At 50.2% G+C, this 21803-nt stretch overlaps 1 protein-coding gene across 5 annotated transcripts in view; it reads left to right on the top strand.

The window, feature by feature from the left end:
* Nucleotides 1–21803, top strand: part of PPP1R12B (protein phosphatase 1 regulatory subunit 12B) — a 126250-nt gene that overhangs the window by 85460 nt on the left and 18987 nt on the right. The window contains exon 1 of one of the 5 annotated variants that reach the window (XM_064472232.1): nt 8953–9718. The exons of the other annotated variants lie outside the window; for them this stretch is intronic. Within the exon in view, the coding sequence (XP_064328302.1) occupies nt 9617–9718 (102 nt within the window). The 5' untranslated portion in view covers nt 8953–9616. Of the gene's footprint in view, nt 1–8952; nt 9719–21803 lie in introns of those variants that run through there. 5 annotated transcript variants of the gene reach the window in all.

Raw genomic sequence — 21803 nt, 5'->3', positions numbered from 1 at the left:
ACTTGCTGTCTACTACCCCTGTTGGTACAGCATTTAAATCATCAGCATGGCTGCCCAGTTCCTATTTACAGCTCTGGGAAAACATATTGTTTGTGCTTAAAGCCAAGCAATCCAGCTCTGCTATGTAGACTACAGGGTTACAGCTAAATGTGTTCAGGTTAATTCCTCTAATTCATCAAGTTGCTGAATTAGGAAGGTGTAATGTGAAGCACCTCCATGATGGAGGTGGAGATGAGTAACACAAAACCAGCTAAAATCCGATCTGCGAGTCCCAGGAAGGTGAAGCAAAATAGCGAGTCCTCCCGGAATGATTTGCAAGGTCATGGACTCGTAACTATTTGAGGTAACTTTATGCTTTAACTTCTTGTTTCGAAAATTGCTCTCGCAATTTCAGTGTAGTCTGAGGTGACTGATCTTTCTCAGTTGTCAGCAAGTAACTCCTCCTGAAGCAGTGGAGCTGAGGTTAGCAACGCATCGGACACCCACCAGACACCTCGGCTTTTGCTGGCGTCGCTGGGAGGCCTGTGCAATCAGGTCAAATTATCCCATTTCACCCCAAGGACCCGTCCCTGTGCCTACATGGCAGCTATCGCACAGGTGCCCTGGAGTCCTTTTGCTTTCTTCCCAGAAGGAACTGGGAGCAGCGTGAGGGACCGGGTGGCGGCAGGATCGGCGCCGTGCGGATGGATGTGTATCTCCACCTCCAGTGCAGTGCGGCCACTGCAGGAGACGGGCCCAGTCGCGTTGAGTGTGGCTGCTAGCCTGGACCCGCTGGCCAGAGGGACAGCGTTGCTCCCTGGACCGTATCCCAAAGACAGACTAAATCTATTGCTTTATTGTGTTTATAATTTTTGACTTTTTAAAGGTCAACAGCATATGTTTGTGCTTGTACATGTAATGGAGCATCATGTTAATTTTAGTTTGAAACTGTCAAACTCTGTCACATCATGACATGCTCAAAATTATGGAAAGGGAAAATCTATCTGCTTAACTGCTAAGAGCAGGTTCTGCCCCTCTGGGAGCCGATGACTGCACTTCATTGTCAGTCATCCAGCAGGCTGCGGGGAAGATGTCTCCCCTGATGTGGTTGAAGGCATCCTCCAAAAAATCTGGTCTGCTGGATTAAAATTCCTGCACCCAGCAGCAGGTGTCTGGGTGGCCCTTAACGGCTGAGTCGTGTCGATGTGGCTGTCTGCCTTAGAGATTAGGTGAGCTGTGCCGGGGCTTCAGCAGATGCAGCTTGAACCTGTCCTACTCAGTGCTTCCTTTCTAAAGCCCCTCTCGCCACTCTGCTGGCGAGTGCTGCTTCGTGGCTCCGCGGCAAGGCCCCTGCGGAGCCGATAGTCCTTGTTGCCTGGGCGTACCGTGCGGAATGGTGCGGGCTCCTGCCCAGGTGGCAAATGATTTATCTCCCAGATATGGCCAGAAGGAGCAAAAAGCAGAAGCTGCATTGCCGGATGGCTAACAAGGAACTGAAGGGTAATCTAAATTTGTTTGGAAAACTGAAGTCAAATTCCCTGGCAATAAAATATCCTTTGGAAACTACCACTGTAGGAAAAATTGTGTGTTCCACTGATGCAAGTGTGGTGATGCTGTTTGTCCCCCTTGTCTTTAAAAGGTCACTTTTTGTTCTGAGTTTATATCCGCCCACATGCTTCTCTTTAGAAAAAGCCACATTTTTGGAAAGTCATTGTTAGATTTTTGCTTTTGGACGTGGAGTTTCCCTGCTAGGAGTAGCATTGTTTGGCAGAAGCTACTTCATTATTTGATATGTCAAGATGGAGAATCCATAAGCTGCAAAACTCCTCCCTGGCAGGAATTTGCCACCAGCTTTGGTTTAATTCACACCTTGGCACGTTTTTGGTACCCGTTATAGTAGGTACCTAGCATGTAGCTAGTGCTGGGCACTGCTGTGGGTTGTTTTTATATATATATATATGGGGTTTTTTATTGCTCCTAGATTTCATCCTTGGGAGTGAACATAACTTTCTGCACCACAATCTGCTGCTGTTGAAGGAAGGCCAGAAATAGGCTTGAAGCATAGCTAGATAGCAATGTGTTGAAGTTATACATCTGCTTGGCCAGTGGCACTAGAATATTGGTTTGTGTCAGCCGGTTGCTTCCCCAGACAAGCTAACAGCAAGGTTTTATAGCTGTGGAGTGGCTGGGGCGGGTGGGAGGTATGCAGAATCTGATGAATTTAGATAAACAGCAAAATGGATCATGACTCTCTTGTGAGTGCCCTGAGATTTCTATTTCTCTATGTCATATTTTGGAAAGTCCCTCCGCTTGAAATAGCTGTGTTTACATCTGGTTCTTATATTAGTGTTTGCTTTCTCAGTTTCCCTGACATGGCCCATTAATATCTTTGCAAATTTCTGCCACATTCCTCCTTTAACTCAGCATGTTTGTGCTGCTTCATCCTTTGCAAGAAAGCTGGATCAGAGAAGAGGGAACCTGTCAGTAAACGCTTGCAGAGCCCAACTGCTGAACGACTTCGACTGGAAAATATGATGTTCTGTCACTGCTTTATCCTTAATGGTAGTAACTGGATGAAATCACTTGCTTTTTGGTGTGAGCAATGCTCTAAACTGGACTTCTGAGTGGACAGTGGAAAGCATCTCTCCAGATTTTATCATGCTGCTGTTTTTTGAATGAAACCTGGTATTGAGTTTGGGAAAGAAGCCTGACTGTGAAAAGACCAATCCAGGTTTTGGGTGGACATGAAGCAAATTATCTGTAGGCATCAGGCTTCCCACCGGTGTGTAGACATCGTGAGGATTATGGCACAAAAATACCCCAGGCCTCTGGGTTTGTCCCCGTGGTTGCATTTACAGCCTTGAATGGAATAAAATCTGTGGCCTCCGAGACATTTATTTTTGGCAGAGCAGTGACTGCACATCTGTCTCCCTCTAATGGGAGTCTGTCGCTGCAGCGTTGTTTTGCTGTTGCTGGTTATTGCTACCTTCGCCATCGCTTCTGAACCCTCTCGCCATCATCCCTTCTGGAGGTGGTGACCTCAGGATAATTAAATCCTTTGCCCTCTTCTGCAGTCTACTCTTTAAATTCAGGCCTCAGCTTCTGAAGTTAGGGAGGTCCCAGAGGTGCTGGTGAACCCCCCCTGCTTCTCATCTGATTGTGATCTGAGCGTTCGAGGCACCTTGTCCATTCTTCCAAAACCCCAATTCTGCTCCAAAGAACTGCTGGAGGACTTTCCTCCTGCATGCATAGTTCGGCACTTACAGGCGCTAAAATGACGTTCCCGTGCTCAGAATGGTGCTTCTTCAACTCTCTGCACTACTGCTTTTTATTTTCTACATTGGTAAGAAAGCAAAAAGAAAAGAATTCTGAAGCTTTATATTTAAGATACGCTATTCTCAGCCCACGCTAAAATTATCTGCTTCTACCGTTTATTGCTAATCCAGGTATGCCTAATGGGTAGAGCTTCCAGCCGTTTTATGATAAATTTAGTGATGGGAATAAAAAGTGGGGGAAGTATGATGTTCTGTGTGCAATTATAGACTGTCACCTGCTGTGCGTGTGCTTGGGAGGAGAGGAAGATCCTTTCCCTCTGCTTCCTATCTGTGAGACGGGCTGCCAGATCCGCTCCTGGGAATCCTGGGCAGTGCACTGCGGATGAGAGCCTGTTCACTTCTACGGTCTGTATTCCATTTATGGCAAACTGCTGCAGTGCCTTCGCATCGCGCACAGCACAGCTTATTGCCTGACCAGGAATTTCTTTGCCACAGCCCTTCAGCCTTCTGTTGCTGAACACAACCGTTCCTGCCTTTTGCAGTTCTAAATAAACCCTGTGAAGCTATAATTGAACCTGTTAAAGCTCGCTTATAATTTTCAAGTGATTTATTTAGTGTTTTAATATGGCTTTTATATAGCATGCATTTTCAATCAACTTCTCGTTATCCAAAATAATAGCGGGTTGGATGCAACGGTGAATACAGCTACTGCAGCTTTGACCCTGAGCTGTCCCGCGGAACAGCAGCCGCTCGGCGGCCCTCGGGGTTCTTGCAGCGTATCTGCAAACTGCATTACAGTTCATAGGTAACGGGAAGCTAGCCGTGCAAAAAAGATGGTTTATTACTACAACTTTTAAAGGCTGGCTTTTTGTCGCATCTGGGTTAAGTAACAGCCCTGCTAATTCCAAATGAACTCGTTATGCACCGGCACGAGCAGTTTCTCCGCAGAACCAGCAGAATTTCTTTGCACAAAAAGCAATGGGTACAGCGAATAAAGATGCGAGGGCAGGGGGGTTAACAAGACTTGACCTTTTCTCTGCAGGTGAATTCCTTTCCAAATGCTTTGGTAATACTCTAGAGACTTCTTACTGCAGGATCCCACGTGGAGGAAGAAACAAGCGGTGCGCAGTACCCGAGGGGCAGTAATCCCCGCTACTGTCACCTTTCGTCTGACCGCGTGTTAACACCGAGCGGCACCCCTGGCTCGTCAGCCCCCGTCTCGGGCTGATCACGGGCTTTTCCTGTGCGAATAGCGGCCCTCGTGCCCGATTCGGGCCTATCGGAAGGCAAGTGCAAGGCAAGCAGGAAGCCCTGCTAGGGACAAAGCAGCGCTGCCGTTCGGTCTGCGCAAAGCTGCGCGTTGTTTAGGGCCTAAATGGTCGCACGTGTCGCGCGCCCCGAGGTGAAGGGAATCGCGGGACTTGTTAAACTTTGCTCCCAGTATAAATGTTATTCAAAGGGGAGGTACAGTACTCCTACACTGGATTTCAGTTTTGTATGCCAATCCAGTAACGTAAAAGCAATAGGGAATCTAATCTTGACTCTGTCCTCTATAGCCCGTGTCAATAGTTCAATAGTTAATGGGTTTTTCGTGTTTAAACTAAGCTTCTCTGGATTTTTTACAGAACTACTTTAGACCCAGAACAATCATTTTACGGACACACAATGCCTTTGTAGCCCGGCTCTTGGAAACAACTGCCAGGATAGTTTATTTCGCTCTCTCCAGAGAAGTGTCATGCAAATAGATGTGGCTTTAGAATTGATTTAAGTGTTGCATAAAATATTGAGTTACCTATTTCAGTGTTTCCCTGGATTAGAACGTGACTCAACACGCAAACAGCGCGCTCTCCTCCCGCGGGTGGGAAGTCCTGAAGTGAGGGTTGTGAAGATCTTTTTAATGGAATAGCAAACAACTAAACTCCGTGGAGGCGGGTACCAGCGGTGGCTGGGGTTGCGTTAAGCAATTATGGGGAGTTCTCTGCTTCTCCAAGCGAGCAAAATGGTCTCAGCAATAGGTTCAAAGGAAAACATGAAGCCCGTTGCCTGCCCCTCTCTCTTGCTGCTCATCCAGTTGGGTTATAATTTGCATCTCGTGTCCCTGCAGTACACCCCGTGGTTCTTGCGTTGGTTGCTTGGCCCCGCGTAGGAGAAGGCCACAGAAAGGGCTGCGGCACTGGTGAGACCCCATCCTCGGAGGCTGAGTGTGTCAGTCCCAGCGTACTTAAACTGTTCTCTAGCGCTGAGGCCAGCTGGCAAGGAAGGCTCATCTGTGTTACCAAGCCCTCTTTTACCCTCCAAGTCAGAGTGGTTGTGCCCAGGGTGCCGGCTGGGAATGGTCCCCGTCAGCGCCCAGGTGTACATGGAAGAGCGTTGGTTGGCCAAGGACGAGACGATGCCAGAGACCTTCCAACAGCTCAGAGGGCGGCAGGGTTGTGTGGCCCTGCGGGAAGGGACGCGGCGCGGAGAGCGCCCTGGCGCTGTGCAGCTCCGGTTCATGTCGCCAGCTCGGCCCCTCCATCAGCTGAGCTTTGTGTAGCTGGAGACACCAACAGGCTTTTCCGTACGTGCCTGCGCTGGGGAGATAGGGAGGTTTGGCTACGAATGAAAGAAGGCAGCTGAATGGGAAGTAATTCAGTGACGAACAAGAGAGTGTGGTAAAGCTGAGGTGGAAAATGACAGCTAGGACTTTGAGAAGATAGTTTGGGGCTAATTTGTTCCAAAAATACCAAGTACTCTTCCTCATCCTTCAAGTTTTATTAGAATTTTGGTCTCCCGAGAGGGCTTCACCTTTTCTTCTCCGCTGCGCTGCTGGAGAACGTGCCATGGGGTCCCATCACCCATCGGCGTGACTCTGCAGCTCTGGCTTTACCCCCTAGCTTTGTCTCCTGCAGGTTGGAAAGTTACAGGGCTGCTTAGATGCATTTTACCAATGTCACATTCTGCAGGTGAAGATTTTCAACACATATAAAAGGGGGGGTTGTGGGTTTTCCCCTCAAATATTTAGCTGGCACGTCATTTTCTTGGGTATGGGTCCCCCTCTCTAACGAATTAAAAAAACAAACACAGGTGTCCTTACCAAGGGAAAGGAGAGGACAGCCAGCTCAAAGTAAAAGGAAAGATGTCTGAAAAGAGTGATCTCGGTCAGGACCGTTGCTCTAAGTGCAGGGAACAGACTATACTGTAGCACAGTTGTGCTGCTCTCCTCGAAGCTCTGCGGTGCTGTTGCCCAGAAATATGGGGCAGCGTGAAGTTCCAGCCCGGGTGCCTCAGGGGTTCGTGTCCTCTGGCCGTGGATGTGCTCGTGAAAGATTTTTTTTTTTTTGCAAGTCTTTCTGGTAGCTGTGTAAAAATTCCTTAGCGAAGCCGGCAGCGGCACAGCTATAGCACAGAGCAGGCTGCAGTTTCCTACTGAGAAATATCCTTAACAGACAGAAACAGTCAGATCTAAACCATGACCTTGAGTATTGCAAACATCAGGACAACAGCGCCGCAAAGGAGGAGTCGGGTTTCATACTTACACAGGGGAGAACTTGAAAGTAAACTGTACAAAACGGCAGGAAGAAACCCATAAATTAGGCACCTTTGTTGAAATAATGATGAAACCCGCTGTGTTTTGCCACACTGCATCTCATTCTGCTGTCTTTCTCCTGGCTAATAAGGATACTAATTCTCATGCCACCCCTTCTCTTTAAAATGAGTTATTGTCCACCAAGATGCGTTTTGTCAATCTGTGAGGCATCTGCACTGGATGACTAATTAACTTTTAATTAGTAGGGAATAAAAAGCTCAGGTTTTGTTTTGGTTTGAGGCTCAGGCTGTGAGTTCTGTACTGAAATGTCGATTTTGGAGCTTTCCCGCCCCTCCCCAGCAGAAACGTGACCACGGAGGGATGCGGCAACAGTTCGCTTAGGACTGGACGGGAGGGGAACCAAAACCCTGCAATTTAGAGCTGTTCAACTCCACCTTGGTGACTAAGCTGGGCTTTGTCAGCCTTGTAATTGTGATTGAGACACTGCGGTCCGCTGGTGGCCACACGGGTTAGCCCGGTTTCAGTTGTACTGTTTTGAAACCCCAGAAACAGCCTAGTGCAAAAGGATGGCCTGTGTGTGCAAGGTCTATAAATACGCATTTAAAATGTCTGAATTACCTGGTCGCGGTACGGCAGTCGCACTCCAGACTGCGGGTGAGGTGGAGTGCGGGGGTGATGAGTGCAACAGATGGAAGCTGGAAAGATCAAGGTCCTGCCACAGTCTCCTGGAGCAGCGGGGTGCCCGTCCCCACCTTCTTGTGTGTCTGGACTTAATTTCCATACCTTTAAAAGGGAATGCAGAAATATTGCCAGGCAGAATTAGACCTCTCCAAACTTCCCCCCCCTTCCCCTGCAGTCAGTGAATAATGAATCTTCTCCTTCCTCACGTTGAGGCATCAAGTAGAAACCTGATCTCAGAGTGACTTTCCTAGAGAAGGACAGTCGGCAGCGCCGCTTCCCTCTCTCCGTGGTCACGCAGCGATGCTGCGTTTCCCCTCGAGAGCGACGGTGCTGGGCGGCAGGAGAAGTGGATGCAGCTGCTCTGCCAAGCACCCTTCCCCAGCGGCGTATGTTAGTAAAATTACAGAGTTGCCAAGCAGCGTGCAAAAAAGGGGCAATATTTCTGATCAACAGAGAGATGACCAAGTGTGGTAATGCTCTTAAAATATTTTTATAGATGCTCTTTCTGCACTCGCTAGGAGGTGTTTCATGACGAAGCAGCCTCTGGGGCAGGAGCAGAACCCAGAGACTTGGTCACTAGCTGGTTCGGGTGGGTGTGAGTGTGTCTGGATGAGGACGCGTCCTTCGGGGTGGTACTGGTTCGTTAACACTGCCTCACTGGAACTGCTCCGGTGCAGACACCTCGGCCGATGCCTTTCCAGCAAAGCAAAACATAGATTTGCAACCTTATGGTTGCAAGACTGTAGTTTGCGTATGAGAGCTATTAAACCAGGGCCCCACTGTGTGTTTGAGGGTATTTTTCAAATGAACAACCCCTGTGGTTATTCAGATGGGACGTGAGGGACAGCCACCTGCCTTTGCAGTGTCCAGTCCCGCCGTCTCTGAGACGCGGCACGGAGCAGCTTTGCGGCGGGCTAGCTCGTGCAGCGGCAGCACGGCTCAGCAAAGAGCTAGCCGGGAGTTTCTTGAGAGAGGTACATGCTCTCCCCACCCTTTTTCCTGTCCTCCAAGCTCCTCTCCCCTCCTCCTCAATCCCAAATGCTCCTTTGAATGAGCGTCCATTACACGAGCTCTGCGTCACCTTCTCGCAGCTCCAAACAGGCTTATGAGCAAACAACAAAAATCCTGTTGTGCTGCATGAGCGTGTCCTCCCTTTAATGGTATGAACTGCTCGGTGTCCTTTAAAGTATCTCCCTTTGTCGCAGCCGCAAAAAGCGTGCTGGAATTCAAGCTTTGCAAAGTGCTGTCGATTTGCCTCCAAGCTCCCGCTCGCAGCCCGCCAGGCCTTGGGAGCTTGTCGATTACTTTCTCCCCCCCCCTTTTTTTTTTTTAAATTTTTTTCCCCTTTTTTCCCTACAAGTAGCAGCCCAAATCCCAAGCTGAAAGTGAATCGCCGCTGCTGGCCGCCCTCCAGCATTCCTTGCGGAGCGAGTCAGGATCTGGAATGTCAGAAGGCAGCGGTGGGGAGGGCCGGGAGAAGCCTGTGCGTGGGTAACGGCGCCCGGGAGGAGGAGGAGGAGGAGGAGGACGGAACAAAACACAACTTCATCTGGCCTGCCCCTTTCCAAACCAGCGTTTGTTCCTGATTTATGCTTTCGTGTTTCACTTAAAGCATGCAGCTCTGCGCGGTGACGGCAGAGAGCTCGCAGCAGCGCTCCGGAGTAAAACAGGTTTTGGTTTTCTTTTCTTTTTTTTTTTTTTTTTTGGCAAAAGCTTCGTGTCTAGATAAACCCAGCTGGTTCTCCGGCTCTCTCTCTTGAGACGGGAGATTTTGCTTCCTGCAGATTTGCGGGGAGATCGCTCCGGTCCTGCGGCACACACTCTGGATGAGGGGAAATGTCCTTTTGCGGCGAAGTCGGGATGGGGCCCGGCCGGTGAGGCTGGCACGGAGCAACGCCCAGCGCTGGAGCACACCGAGCCCCTGACACTTCCTCCTCCTCTTCTCGGACGAGAAGCATTGCGGAGCCTCAGCTCTCCCTGCAGCAGATTAATGCCTAAAATTATACACCCTAAACAGCAGGGTTTAATTACCAGAGCTGTGAATAGTTTAATTAGTTTGTTCTGACCTTGGAAGAAGGACCTGCCCAGCACCGTAGAGCGACAGGAGAGCAAGACTTGCATTGCTTCTCAAAGACACCCAGCCCGAAAGGCCATGTCGTCCTTGTACACCCGGAGTAAAGAATATACTCGCAGCAGGAAGGCTCAGTCAGATTCTCCCCCGTCCTCTCCTTCCCCGATTGCAAAGACACTCAGAGTAAGCAGCCTTTTCCTTTCTGTATTACACGGAGACCTGCTCGGCATGTGCTCTGAGCAGAGACCGCTGGCGGTGGTTTGTTGTCTTACCCTTGGAGACCTGTGTCTGTGGTTTGCTTTGCAAAGAGGATGGTTTGAATGAAAGTTGGGAAGGTGCTTCTGCAGCAACAGGTTTTAAGCAATCTGCACGAGCCCCGGCGCTGGGATTCTTTGCATTCATGGCTGTAGGGAGTTGCCGTGCTCATAGTTTCTCCTTTACCCTGCTCCTCACAGAAGCGTCGCTCTCCCGGTAGGCTGTGGCTGGAAGGAAACCTCCCCGATGACAATGAGGCAAAACCTGACCAGCTCGTTAAACTGCGCTCTTCCCCTCAGCGCTTTGATATTGCTGGTGAAACAAGGTTTGCTATCCAGCTTTCACCCTTCACTTCACGGGCTGTGCTGACCCGTGGCGTAGTTTAATAATTTCAACAATAACAAAAAAAAAAAGGAAACCACCTGTAGCAGGAGGCAAGGGGAGGAAGTTAACTAGTCCTCCCCGAAGCGGAGCCGGTGTCCCCATCTCCCAAGGTGCTTGAAAGTTGGGAACACTTTGTAACAGTATTTCTAGTAGCTCCGGAGTCCTATGAAACTCTCGGGTCTCTATCGTTAGACGGGCAGTCTCTTCGCCGTCAAGAAATATTACCGTTCCGAGTCAAAGGCTGGAGGAATTAGTTTTTAAAAAGCAGGCTAATTTTAGATGAAAGCATTAAATTAATCTGAGCGCTGGTGTTCGCTCAGATCAGATATGCATTGTCTGCTCCTTTTGAAGTGACAGACCTTGGTCTGGAAAAAGCATTGCGTGAAATATGTAAAAAGGGTTTTCACCCGCTGCTGCAGTGGCGTTAATGGAAGCAGTCCCCGACCTCTGGGACTTCAGCCTCCACGGCTTTCATGGCTGCCGGTTGGCCCCGGGCTGTTAACTGTTTAACCCAGGAGCCCGAGGCTGTGCTTTCCTCCCATCTGCAACTGGAGTATCTCTGGGGAGTCTTTAGATAATCTAAAGCTATCCCCCGTGTGCTCGGATGGACGGACTTCATCAGTTTTTACAGCTGTGCGTCCCATTCCTCAGTAGATTGCCACAGTATTGATAACCAGCTTAATAGCAGGTGGGGAACCTTTCAGATGCGCTCTTACGCATAGAGTAAAGCTGAAAATGTTTTAAGTTCTTTCAAAACCCAAGTTTTTTAAGATCGGTCGTGTTTGGCATACACAGACTGAGTCATTTTCCCCCCGTTATGCATCTAGGCACGTAAACAAGCGACAAACATCTCTCAAGAGCCGTGGCTGCTGCATTCACGGTGCACGCCCCTCTGCTTCGGCGCAAGCTACCGGGAGGGGCTGGCTTCCTCTGTCGATAGCCGTGATGGGATTGCAGGCTATGGGGGGGCCCATGGGTGTTGGAAGAGGTGGTGGGAGCTCTCAGGTGGGTACAGAACGGTGCCGGGTGGGAATGGGAGAGCCTTGGAGAAGAGCTTCGCTCAGCTTCTCGTGGTGGTAGGATTTTGGTGAAAGCAAACACGTGAGCGTGGCAATCTCGGTGGCTCGTGCAGTAGTGAGGGTAATGCTAGCTGCGGCTCCGGAGCGTCGGTGTGGGAGAAGCCGGGCCGGGGGTGCAGCAGCGTCGACTCGTGAGTCAGTGAGGGAACAGTGCTGGTGCTGTCTGGGTTATGGAAATAGCCTGTGTTTTAAAAGGCTAATTAGGGAAAGATTTACTTCAGGCTAAAACAAAGTATCTGAGTTAATTCTTTCTCCAAGACAAAGTAATTTTGCCAAGAGGAAGAGAAATAATGGAGCGCAGTTTTCTCTGGATTCGTCCCATGTACGTATTCCCTCCCACCCACTCCCCCACGCTCCCAGTAACAGCAACCCTTGCCACAGGGTGCCACCAGCCTTAATAAGACAGGTAGGAACGTGATATCTTGGCGTCTTTTATCTTTCCGTCCCGCCGAGGTCGATACCAGCAGACCTGTGGGCTCTAAACGTTCCCAGCTGAGCAGGGGTGCGGAAACACATGAGCAGGCGGGGAGCCTCACGCGCGGTAGAGACGTGGCAAAAACCTCTCGGAGAACCAGACAAAGCAAAGAAGGCTTTACTCGTTAAGGGATGGTGCCACACGGCTGCATTCAGGTGTCGTTCGCACAGCAGTTTCCTACGCAGACCCTGCTGCGCTGCCCTGCGGCTTGTGGCGTTCCTTAGGTGCTGAGGTAATACTGCATGTGGGTTTTTCCGCCTTTAATTGATGGGATCTCCCAAGTGCACGGCTGAGAAGGGAGCGCTTTGCAGTGAACTCCCACCGGTCCCAAGAAAGGCGATATCCCTGGATAGGGCGAGGGAGCAAAAGGCAGGCAGAGGAGGCTCCGAGCGGGGTGTTAGTGTGTGACCCGTGTGCAAGGTCAGCACTGTCCTGTCGCCCCTGCACCCGCCAGCTAAGGGGCTTCAGCTCTTGTGTCACGACAGACGGCCCAGAATTACAGTCACCAGTACAGAAATAGCCAAGTAAATCCTGTTAAATGGCCTAGGGTAAGCGTTGCTACCTCCACCTTTCCAGTTGCTTTAATGAGGACGTTTCTAGAAAGTGGAAACTGAAGTTGCCTTTGAAATCCATTCGAATCCCCCCGTTATTTGGCAAAAGCTTCCATTTTTGTGGTACCTTTTCATCACACGTTTTTCACCATACTGGTTTAGCTCAGGGCTCCTCTTCCTCAAAAAAACATTGTTCACATGGTCAGTTCCAGGGGCATAACAGGCAACCCAGGGTAGGAAACCCACCGTGCCTGTTAGCAAATAAATGGCAGGACTGGAAGGATGAGGGTAAAAGCAAGGACTGAATTTTCTTTCTTTCTTTTTTTTTTTTTTTTTTTTAATCCTATTTATGCTGGGCCAGTTGTTTTCTTTTAGGAAATACCCCGTAGCTTGTGTTTAGGCTCATCCCTCTGTTCGTTGTGGTACTCCATGACCCTTGCGTTTCTCCCTGCGATGTCGGCTAGGTAGGGAAACAAAAGCTAAGGAGGGTGCACCATCTGACTGCACAGGTCGTAATTGCGGCTTTTCAATTGTTTCCCACCTTTCTGTCAACCAGCCTTCCCTTCTTTTACAGGCTGCTCCTTGTCTTCTCATCCGATCTTTTTCGCTGTAAAAGACTTAAAACCCTCGTCAGCGTGCGTGCGTGCTGTTCATTCAGCAGGGGCTGCGTCCCCCCGGCTGCCGCCGCTTGACGGCCGTTACTTGCTCCTCGAGAGACTCTACGTAATGCTTGTTGTTCGGGCCAGATTCACAGTTTCACTACAAGCCTTTTTCCCCTCTGCCTTTTCCCTCCAATGTTAGCTCGCTCCCTCATTAAGCCACCTTCGGTGCTTATTACTTAAGCTTTCCAGCTGAATTTTTGTCACTAGGGGCAAGCAATAAATTTTTAAGTATACTCAGCGGCCTGTGCTGATTGATTTTATTCTGCTTTTCATTGGAGTGTCTGAAGGAGCCGAGCTAAGTGGAATATGGGATGCAGAAGCATCACCTTTTATGGGCCATATGTTTTCACCGAGTCACTTGATAGTAATACTCGAGCGTAAAAAGCAACGGTTTCCAAATTGCCGTCTCTGTTAGCGAGCCTCCGCACCAAGCCCGTGGTTGCTCTAGGCAGTGATTACCATGGCAGCAAATGCATCTCATCTGGGTGCGATTTTTGATGTGGACACGTATGTCTAGAATCCAAAGCAAATCTTCAAGAACAAAAAAAAAAAAATATCTAATACACAAAACTCCTAGCTGTCTGAGCTGCAAGTGCTTGGCATGCAAATAAAACCAGCATGGTTTGGAGATTAATACATAAATAATGGTATAAAATCTTAGAGGTCTGGAAACGTGACCAAACCAGGCTTCTTATAATCAGTGAGAGATGTCCAGGAGTGCTGAGAGGTTGGGGGAAACGCTTGATCAGGTTACAGCCTTCGCAGAGTTTTGAATATAAATGTGTGTGACGGTCAGTTTTCACTCCACGAGTGCTTTTGCAACAGGTTTAATCCTGTTTCAGATATTCATGGGTTTATTCTCACATTAGGTAGACCTGTATGAATCGCTTGGCTTGCTGTGCTGCCGCTACAGCCGCATTGGGGAACAAAGAGCGTTATGAAAACATTTCTCCGGGAAACTTTAGCTTCCTGGGTTGCCATTTAGTGGCTTGGACTCGTTCTAGTTGTGACAAAAATGATGCTGCAAAAATTGAAATGGGGTCAAATAAGTTGTCCCATGACATTTCCTAATTTCTGGATTACTGGCTGGTTACGCAGCATCTGCGGAAGCGATCGCCACCTTTCCCGTTAGCCAACAGAAAACGTGGGATACTGAAACTTGGACTTTAAGGCAGTTTACCTTGGTCTGTGTTCTCCAGCACCCTGATCTGTTGATCGCTGGCTATTTCTCAAGCATCACATTCTTTAGACGGGTATCAGTATGAAATCCTGCTGGGTTCTGTTTGTTCCATGGTTTTTTGAGTTTTCCTTGGTAAATGCCCGTATCTGGAAGCGTATCGGGAACTTCTAGTCGTTCTTAGGGCACCACCCAGTAGATGTTCCCTGCGGTGACTCAGTAGCCAGATGATGCCCCTGTCTCTGGCTGCCTCTGGATGTATAAATAAAATGGGTCAGGGCACACGCTGTGACCCGCGGGGTGAGCGGCTTCTGTCCCTGCGGCTAAACCCTCTTCTTCAGCTCCCCTCGCCTCTGAGGAACAGAGCGAAGCCAAAGCCGTAGCAGGGAGTCTGTTGACTATTAAAGGATCTGAGCGGTCGTGGATGATTCAGAAAGAGGCACACGACGTAACGCTACAGCCTCATTTAAAGCTCCCGTTTTGGCCTCCTGTGCCTGCTCAGCGCCGGGTGCCTCCGGAGAAGCTGGCGAAGCAGCCACAGAGCAACCACTTGTGGCGGCTCAGCTTTTGGAACGGTTGCCTGTCCCGGGGCAAGGCCGGGAGGTCAGAGGCAACGCGAGGTTGCACCAGACCGAGGAATCAGTCGGGACTGTAGAAGGGGCGAAGGGAGAAGGAGAAAGAGGATATCTTTAATTTGGGTCAGCTCATGGCACAGCCACAAAACCAAGCGTGTGGGCACAACGGAGACGGGGAGGTGCTGTGGGGTGGGGAGCGAGGGGGGGAGCGGGTGGAAACTCCGTAGGCAGCAAACCACTGCAAAGTGCTGAACTGGAAACCAGTGTTTACCTCTGATGCAGGAGCCCGTTATAGTTTTGGTTTTCATAAAATGAATACAAACCCGTGGAAAACAGGGCTAGAAGAGGCAGGGAGCTCGGTCCATCATATCCCCAGGGCACCGGCAGCCGTACCTGCGCCGCTGCTGACAGACGGCTCCTGTGCTTGCGGCCTTCCGCCGGCGGAGACGGTGCCCGGCCCTGGAGCTGCAACTGGTGGTCAAAGGAGAACATACGGACCTTGGGGAATTGTTAGGTTGTTGGTGCTCTGGGGATTTTTGGGTTTTTTTTTTTTGTGTTGGTGTTTTGGTTTTGTTTTTTTACAATGCATTGTCAATTCTTTTCCTGCCCTCAGATTGCTGAGGTTACTATTGCAGTTCAGCAGAAGCAGGATCTTTGGAGCAGAGGTCCTCGAATAGATGAGAGTAGCTCCAGGTTCACATCGCTGGCTGGCGGCTGCTCTGGAGCTATTTTAGACTGAAACAAATGAGTGGGGGGAGAGAGAGAGGCAGCATCAACTGTCTGAATTCTAACAGCACAAGAAGCCTCGCGTGGTACGGACGGGCCCATGTTCCGAAACCAGCCCCAATCCCTTTCCCAGGCAAGCGCTGCCTGTGGCCGTGGCGGCTGCCGCGGGGCTGCCGTGGGGCTGCCGTGGGGCTGCCGTGGGGCTGCGGGCTGGAGGAGGGGTTCGCCGGGCTGCGGAGCCTGCTTCACACCGAAAAGGTGGCGGGTTGGCTCAGGCAGCTTGAATCCTGGCTAGTGGCCAAAAGGGGATTTAAAGGATAACACCTGGAAACGTCCTGGTAGAGCATTTGCAGGGGCAAGGAAGATGACGTTGCACTGAAGAAAGTTAGGAGCAGATATCTTCTCTTCTTCTGTCACTTGGCCGTTCGGTGTTTGTTTCCTCATGTCTGGAGAGTTTTGCCTAAGATCACGTTGCTTTGCAAAATTAAATTTTTAACCAATAAAATTTGATCCCTTAGAAAAGAAGAGGAAAAAAAATGAGAGCAACAAACCCGGGTTTCTGAATTGTGGCCTTTACTAAATTAAAATACAATCCAGCCTGATGTTTTACATGGCGAGCTTGATCCCCAAGAGACGGTGGTAATAAACTGCAGCTGCTGCAAAGCCAGCGGCCCCGGGAGAGGCACGGAGCGCTGAGGCACAGGCGGCGAGCGCACAGCCCAGCACACAACTGCACAACGTGCCGGCCTGTTTGGCGTGGCAGGAGATGCCGTCGTCGGACCGTTACAGCCGTATGGACGTGCTAGCCATGCTGAAAATGATGTGCTCTGTCGCAGCCAGCTGCCAAAGCCCCTGTTCCGTCTTGGAGAAACTTTTAATATTATGCTTCAGTAACAGCAGTTTTTATTAAGCAAAGTTTATTGATTTATAGTTCGTGAAAACATATTTTGCATCAGGCTTTTGGGAGTTGGAGGTTATATGGAGGTGGTTTGGCTACACTGGATTATTAATCATATCGATGCGACTCTGTAATCCTTGCATTTGCACAAACGCGAGCCCGAGTTGGAAGGCAGCAGCGCTGTTCATCGTGTTCAGCTGCAGCTAACGGGACGCTGTAGCAAACCACAGCTCTCGGGTCAGCAGAGTAGCTTTCCGAGGGAGGCAGTGACCTCAAACAACTGTGTCACAAGCAGAGCTCAACCAGACCTTCTAATTATTCTGCGCCTACTGGAAAACCAAACTTGACCCCAACCAGACCTGACTTGAAAGGCAAATGTGGCTTGCGGGGAGCGCCGATCTGAGCTGTACGCGATGGGGACGGGTCCGAGGTGCACCAGGCAGCCTTCCTCGCTGCTTTTCCTCCTTCCAGCTCAGCTCTCGCTGTGCCGGCTCCGGGAGGCGACTGCGCAGCAGCACAGCGCACCAGGGCTCGTCCTTCCCGCAGCTGCTCTGCGTCAGCGCAGCCAAGCACGTAAACCCGTGGAGGTGTAGGAGCGGCGGAGCTACGTAACTGCAGGAACGGGGTAGCTTTTGCATATAAGAGGGAAAGAACTGGCCCCAAAAGCAGCTGGCTTTACTTTACGTTTAATTTCTAAAACAAACGGGACTCACCAGGAGGATATTTGTCAACAGAAGAATAAAATTCAAGAAGTTCCTAAAACTTCCCCCCTTGATTAAGGAAAGGGAGGACAGCAGGGCTGGAGCTGCGCTCCAGGATCTTTTTAAATGGTGGCTATTTAATCGTAAGCGTTGATCAGGATCTCTGAGACAAAACACACCAAAATAAATTCCTTGAGAACTAGCTTAAAATAGCACACGTTTTCCTGAGGTTGGCCAGTTGGGAGATAAAGAAGCAGAAAATGTTCCCAAAGCATCTATTTTTTTTTTTCCTTTTTTTTTCTTTGTTTTTTCTTTTTTGAAACAATGTAAATAATAGACTTTTTCTGCCTTTGCTGGGTCAGATCCCAGCCACAGAAGAACGCAATTGGAAGCAATTAGGCCAATTTCTGCCTTGGCAAGAGCGGTGGCCAATCCCCCTTTTGGCACTGCGCTTCAGGGCTGCATTTTATCTAAACCTTCCACGAGGAATTTGGTTTTAATTATACTTTACTGAAGTCCTAACAGCTGTAAAAGTTTCTGAGTTTTTAAGGGGAGGCTCCTGCCCTCCAAGCACATTTCTAAAATCAAAGCGGCACGGCACTCCTGGCGCGGCGCAGCATCCCGGCGGCGCGGGCGAGGAAACCACGGCCAGTGCCTGGCTGTGCCTTTGCCTTGGGACTGACCAGCATCAGCCCAGTGACAAAGGGGCGGCTCAGGAGAAAGCGGCCCGTGCAGGGAGGAACAGGCTGTGATGCTCTTTGTGCTTTTTCGCCAGCCCACCTGGGTTGAATTGTCTCTGACCCTGGCCGGGAGGGCTGGCAAAACTAGGTGAGCCCCCCAGCGCTACCTGAATGTGCTGCCCACCGTGGGACGGATGGGAGGAAAGGCGGTGGGGTCTCTCAGGCAAGCGGTCTAAGAGCTGACGATTACCTGAAACTTGCAAACACACCTGCAAGCGCTCTGTGCTTTTCAGTTTTCCTTTAAAAGTCATCCGCTCGGGTGCCTCGGTGCCCTTCAGCGGGAGCGTGGCGCCGGGGTCTCGGCTCAGCGCTGGCTGCCGTGCTGGTTTCTGAATCAGGGCAGCCGCCTCCGGTGCCTCGCTTTTCCCTGGGGTTCTCCTGCCCCCGCCCCAAACCCTCCAGCAATATGACCCTGTTTAGATTGCAGGAAGGATAATTTCACAACCTGATGCTTCCCTGGCTGTTAATGTTTCTAGTCAAACTTTTGATCCCAAGGGAAATGAAGGAGTCTGGGCAAAACTGACAGTGCTGTTCCAAATTTGCCAGGGGAAGAAAAAAACCCAATGCCTGCGTACCGTTGATGCAGCACTTTCTCGGCATCCCCTTTTTAACTTTAACAGCTTGCACAGTATTCATTCAAGAAAAAATCTGGGAGGGAAAGCCCTTTCTTGTACCAGCTTAGTCAATAAGTGCAGGTTTGGTGCCTCGGCGCTTGTTTCCTCTGTTTATCCCCACTTCTCTTTCCAGTAATGAAGGAAGGAGAGTTCTGTCCTTCACCTTCTGACTTTAACCTCGGAGTTTCCAGCTCTAGAACGGCATCTCCGAGCAGATACAACCTTCTTCACTACTTACCTATACAGTGCGATGAGCCAGCTAATGCTGCCAAATGGATATTTGGTGGTTGTTTTAAAAGCAGGGGCAGTGAGTGGAGGGGAGGCGGTTGCTGAGCTGAAGGTGCAGCTGGAAGCATGTGGCAAAGGTTTCCAAGCAAAAGCAGGGCAGAACTGAGCTGGAAAGATGCTGTTTTACTGAAAATATGTCTCCGATGTGATGTCCTGGCGGCCTCTGAAACCGTTAGTCTGTCTTTGAGCAGGTAGCAGGGATGGGTCAGTTAAGCGCCTAGTCCAATGCTTGCACGCAGGGCACCCACATCCCCTCTCGGATCCCTCCTGCACGGCACAGCCACCCCCGGGGGTCCGAGATGTCTGTCATTGTTTTGTTTCACTCACTTCCTCGGGCATCAAAGCCCCTCTTTGTGCTAAGGACCGCTGATTTCCATGTTACCTCCTTTAGCTGGAGCCTGGTTTTGAAGGTGCAAAGTGGAACTTCTTTTTTTTCCAGGAATTTTATCCCCTCCTCCATCATTATTTAAAAAGAAACCCACACGCCTGTATAAGCTGCTCCTTGAAATATCAGTGTGAACACTGGCCGTTGTGCAAAACCCAGGAAAATATTGAGCCAGAAATTGATATAAAACAAACTAAATCTTCCCTCCTTCTCTGAAGGAAGCAGCGAGCAGAAGGCTGATCCACTGATGAAAACTGTTCTGCAACTTTCATTGTGGCAGGGACACTTCCAGCATCTGCTGTAACATCTCGCTCAGGCTCTGCTTCCCAGCCCTCAGCCTTTGTCCAGTTCCTCTCAAACTTTGTCTCAAAACTACCACTTTCAATTGAAACAACATGGAGAGCGGCACCCGAAAACTGAAGGGTGAGGGAAAGACACCGGCTTTCCCAACAGCTGCCACCACAGAGGTTTCCTCTAGCTCCGTGCTGTTTCTGCAAGACACTGGAGCCCTTTTATGGCGCAGAGATATGCTTTAAATGAGCCCAAAAGAGACAAAGTCCCAGGAGGAGAAATCGCTGAGCACTAAGAAATACCCAGATTCTTGCTGGAGAAGTCCTGGAGCTGCCACGGGCTGGGGGTGGCAGCAGGTCGCTGCGGGAATGCTCTGCTCTAGCGCCGGCTGCAGCAGCAGGAACGATGCTCGCAGGTCCTCCCATCTCATCAAGTCTCTCCTCCTCTTTACAGACACAGACACAGTTGCAGGCTGAAACAATTCATCTCAGTATCTATCACAGGAACATTTTAAATACAGTAAACCTGGGGTTTTTTCCCCCTTTGCCATTCCCAGAAGCTGTGTTTAAAGTGATGCCTTCCTTATCCCACCCTTCCTTTGCAGAAGCGCACCCCTGCTCTCTCAGCCCATGGAAATTATTAGTCTCTTTGGAGGAAAAAAAAAAGACAAAAATTATCGTTCCCTCCTGCTGCAAGCGTGCAGGCTTACTTGGGCACCTGCTCAGGTTTTGTTGCTTGGTTTCTGCATAGCGTTGCCCAGCCCTGTGTGGACTTTCTCAGTGCTGTTCAGATACATTAGCAGGTGTGTTTGCTGAAATAAATGCAGGCTTGATATTAAGTGGATTACTTGCCTAGACATTTGTCATCATAAGAAAAGTCGTTGCTGAAGGAGATTAGCATAAAGTGCACAAATAACTTTCACCAAGAGGCTTGTTAATCACTTCCTAATTCCCCTCTCCTGCTTAATAGGGGAGGTTGGGTCATTGGGCCAAAATTAAAAGGGAGCTGTCAGACAGCTGAGGGTTTTAAGAGGCAAATGTTGGAAGCTTGGCTAACAAAAGACTGAAGACATCAGCCAGCATGTCTGCGGCTGAAAACGGGAAATCTTTCGGATGATAGCACCGTGCCGGAGGCCAGCTGCGTGGAAGCTGCTTCCCAACTTGGCTTTGAGCTTCCTACGGAGAGTGGCCCAAGCCGCTGCTGTTCGGACGAGCAGGCAGGCGTCCCTGTGACCACGGCAGGCAGGCGCCGGGCATTTGGCCCCACGAGAAGCTTCCCAAACAGCATCCAGCATCGCCTGTGGAAGTGCAGCGGGGCTCAGTTATGGTCAAAAGCCGTCTGCTGTCTCCCTTGGGTGGTGTCTCACCTGTACGATACAAAGAAAGCTTTTGGTGCATGTGGAGAGGGTTAGAGCAAGTACAGTACTATGGGACTGGACCCGCTGCCATGGCGCGGGACCCACGCCAGCACTGGGACGGGCTCCTGGAGCTTTGGTGACCCCCCCAATAACACGGGGCTGGCACCCAGACCTGCCCCGGGAGCCCAGCTGAGGGCGGCCCCGCAGGCGCAGCTCGAGGGAAAACGTGCTAATTAACAGCAGGCCTTGCTCATCCTTTGAGCTTTGCGTTTAGCAGCTTTGGCTGAATGGGTTGTCCATCCATGAGGCTTCCAATGTGCTGGGGTTCTTCAGTTTGTTTCTTGTTTACTGGTCAAATCACTGCATCTCACGTCATAGGGCTGCGTTGCAGAGCGAGCGGGGATTGCAGATTCCTCGGGGAGGCTCCTGTCTTGAGTTAGGCTCAAGATGAGGGTTACATTAGCACAGGCTGAATTAAAAACTTAATAACCAGGTATATGTAATACGTAACCGGGTCCCTGCGTCCTGGCGAGCAGAGGGCAGCGTCGCGGGCAGGCTGGGCACAGGCCGGGCTGCTCTGGGACTTGCCCCTGTGGTCCTCTGGCTTTGAGCGGAGAGATTGCAGCGTCGCTCGTCTACCCTCCTTCTCCACGTAACGGGGTGACTTAATTCAGCTGCCCGTGGCATGTACTCCTAGATGCCTGCCCAGTAGTCAGAGGCATCGTCTGGGTGCCAGGCAGGAGCAGGAGGGCTGAAGTCTTCAAACACCGGGATGCCAGACAGGCAGCAAATCTGCCACCCAGCAAGGCGTTTAGCACTAGATTTAGTGGTGTATCTAGGCAGCGCAAACTGCGACACAAGCATGTCTGGGCACTAAAAGCCTGACCCCTCGTCTTCTCTGTAATGTCCTCCCTGTATTGGCTCTTGCACTTATTAAAAAGGATCTAGGGAAATAACTGGTAGCGCCTGCAGGTGGTTTGTGCTCGCTCAGAGGGATACTGCTGCTAATAAAACTAGCCGGGGAATATCGGGCTCAATTTCCAGTTCAAGGGACTGAAAAAGAGTTCAACTGCACCTTGAATTTGAGTAAATGTCTGCAGACAAAGAGCA

Source organism: Phalacrocorax carbo, chromosome 23 (assembly GCF_963921805.1).
Source record: "Phalacrocorax carbo chromosome 23, bPhaCar2.1, whole genome shotgun sequence".
NCBI lineage: Eukaryota > Metazoa > Chordata > Aves > Suliformes > Phalacrocoracidae > Phalacrocorax > Phalacrocorax carbo.
This window is presented reverse-complemented; position numbering and strand designations above follow the sequence as displayed.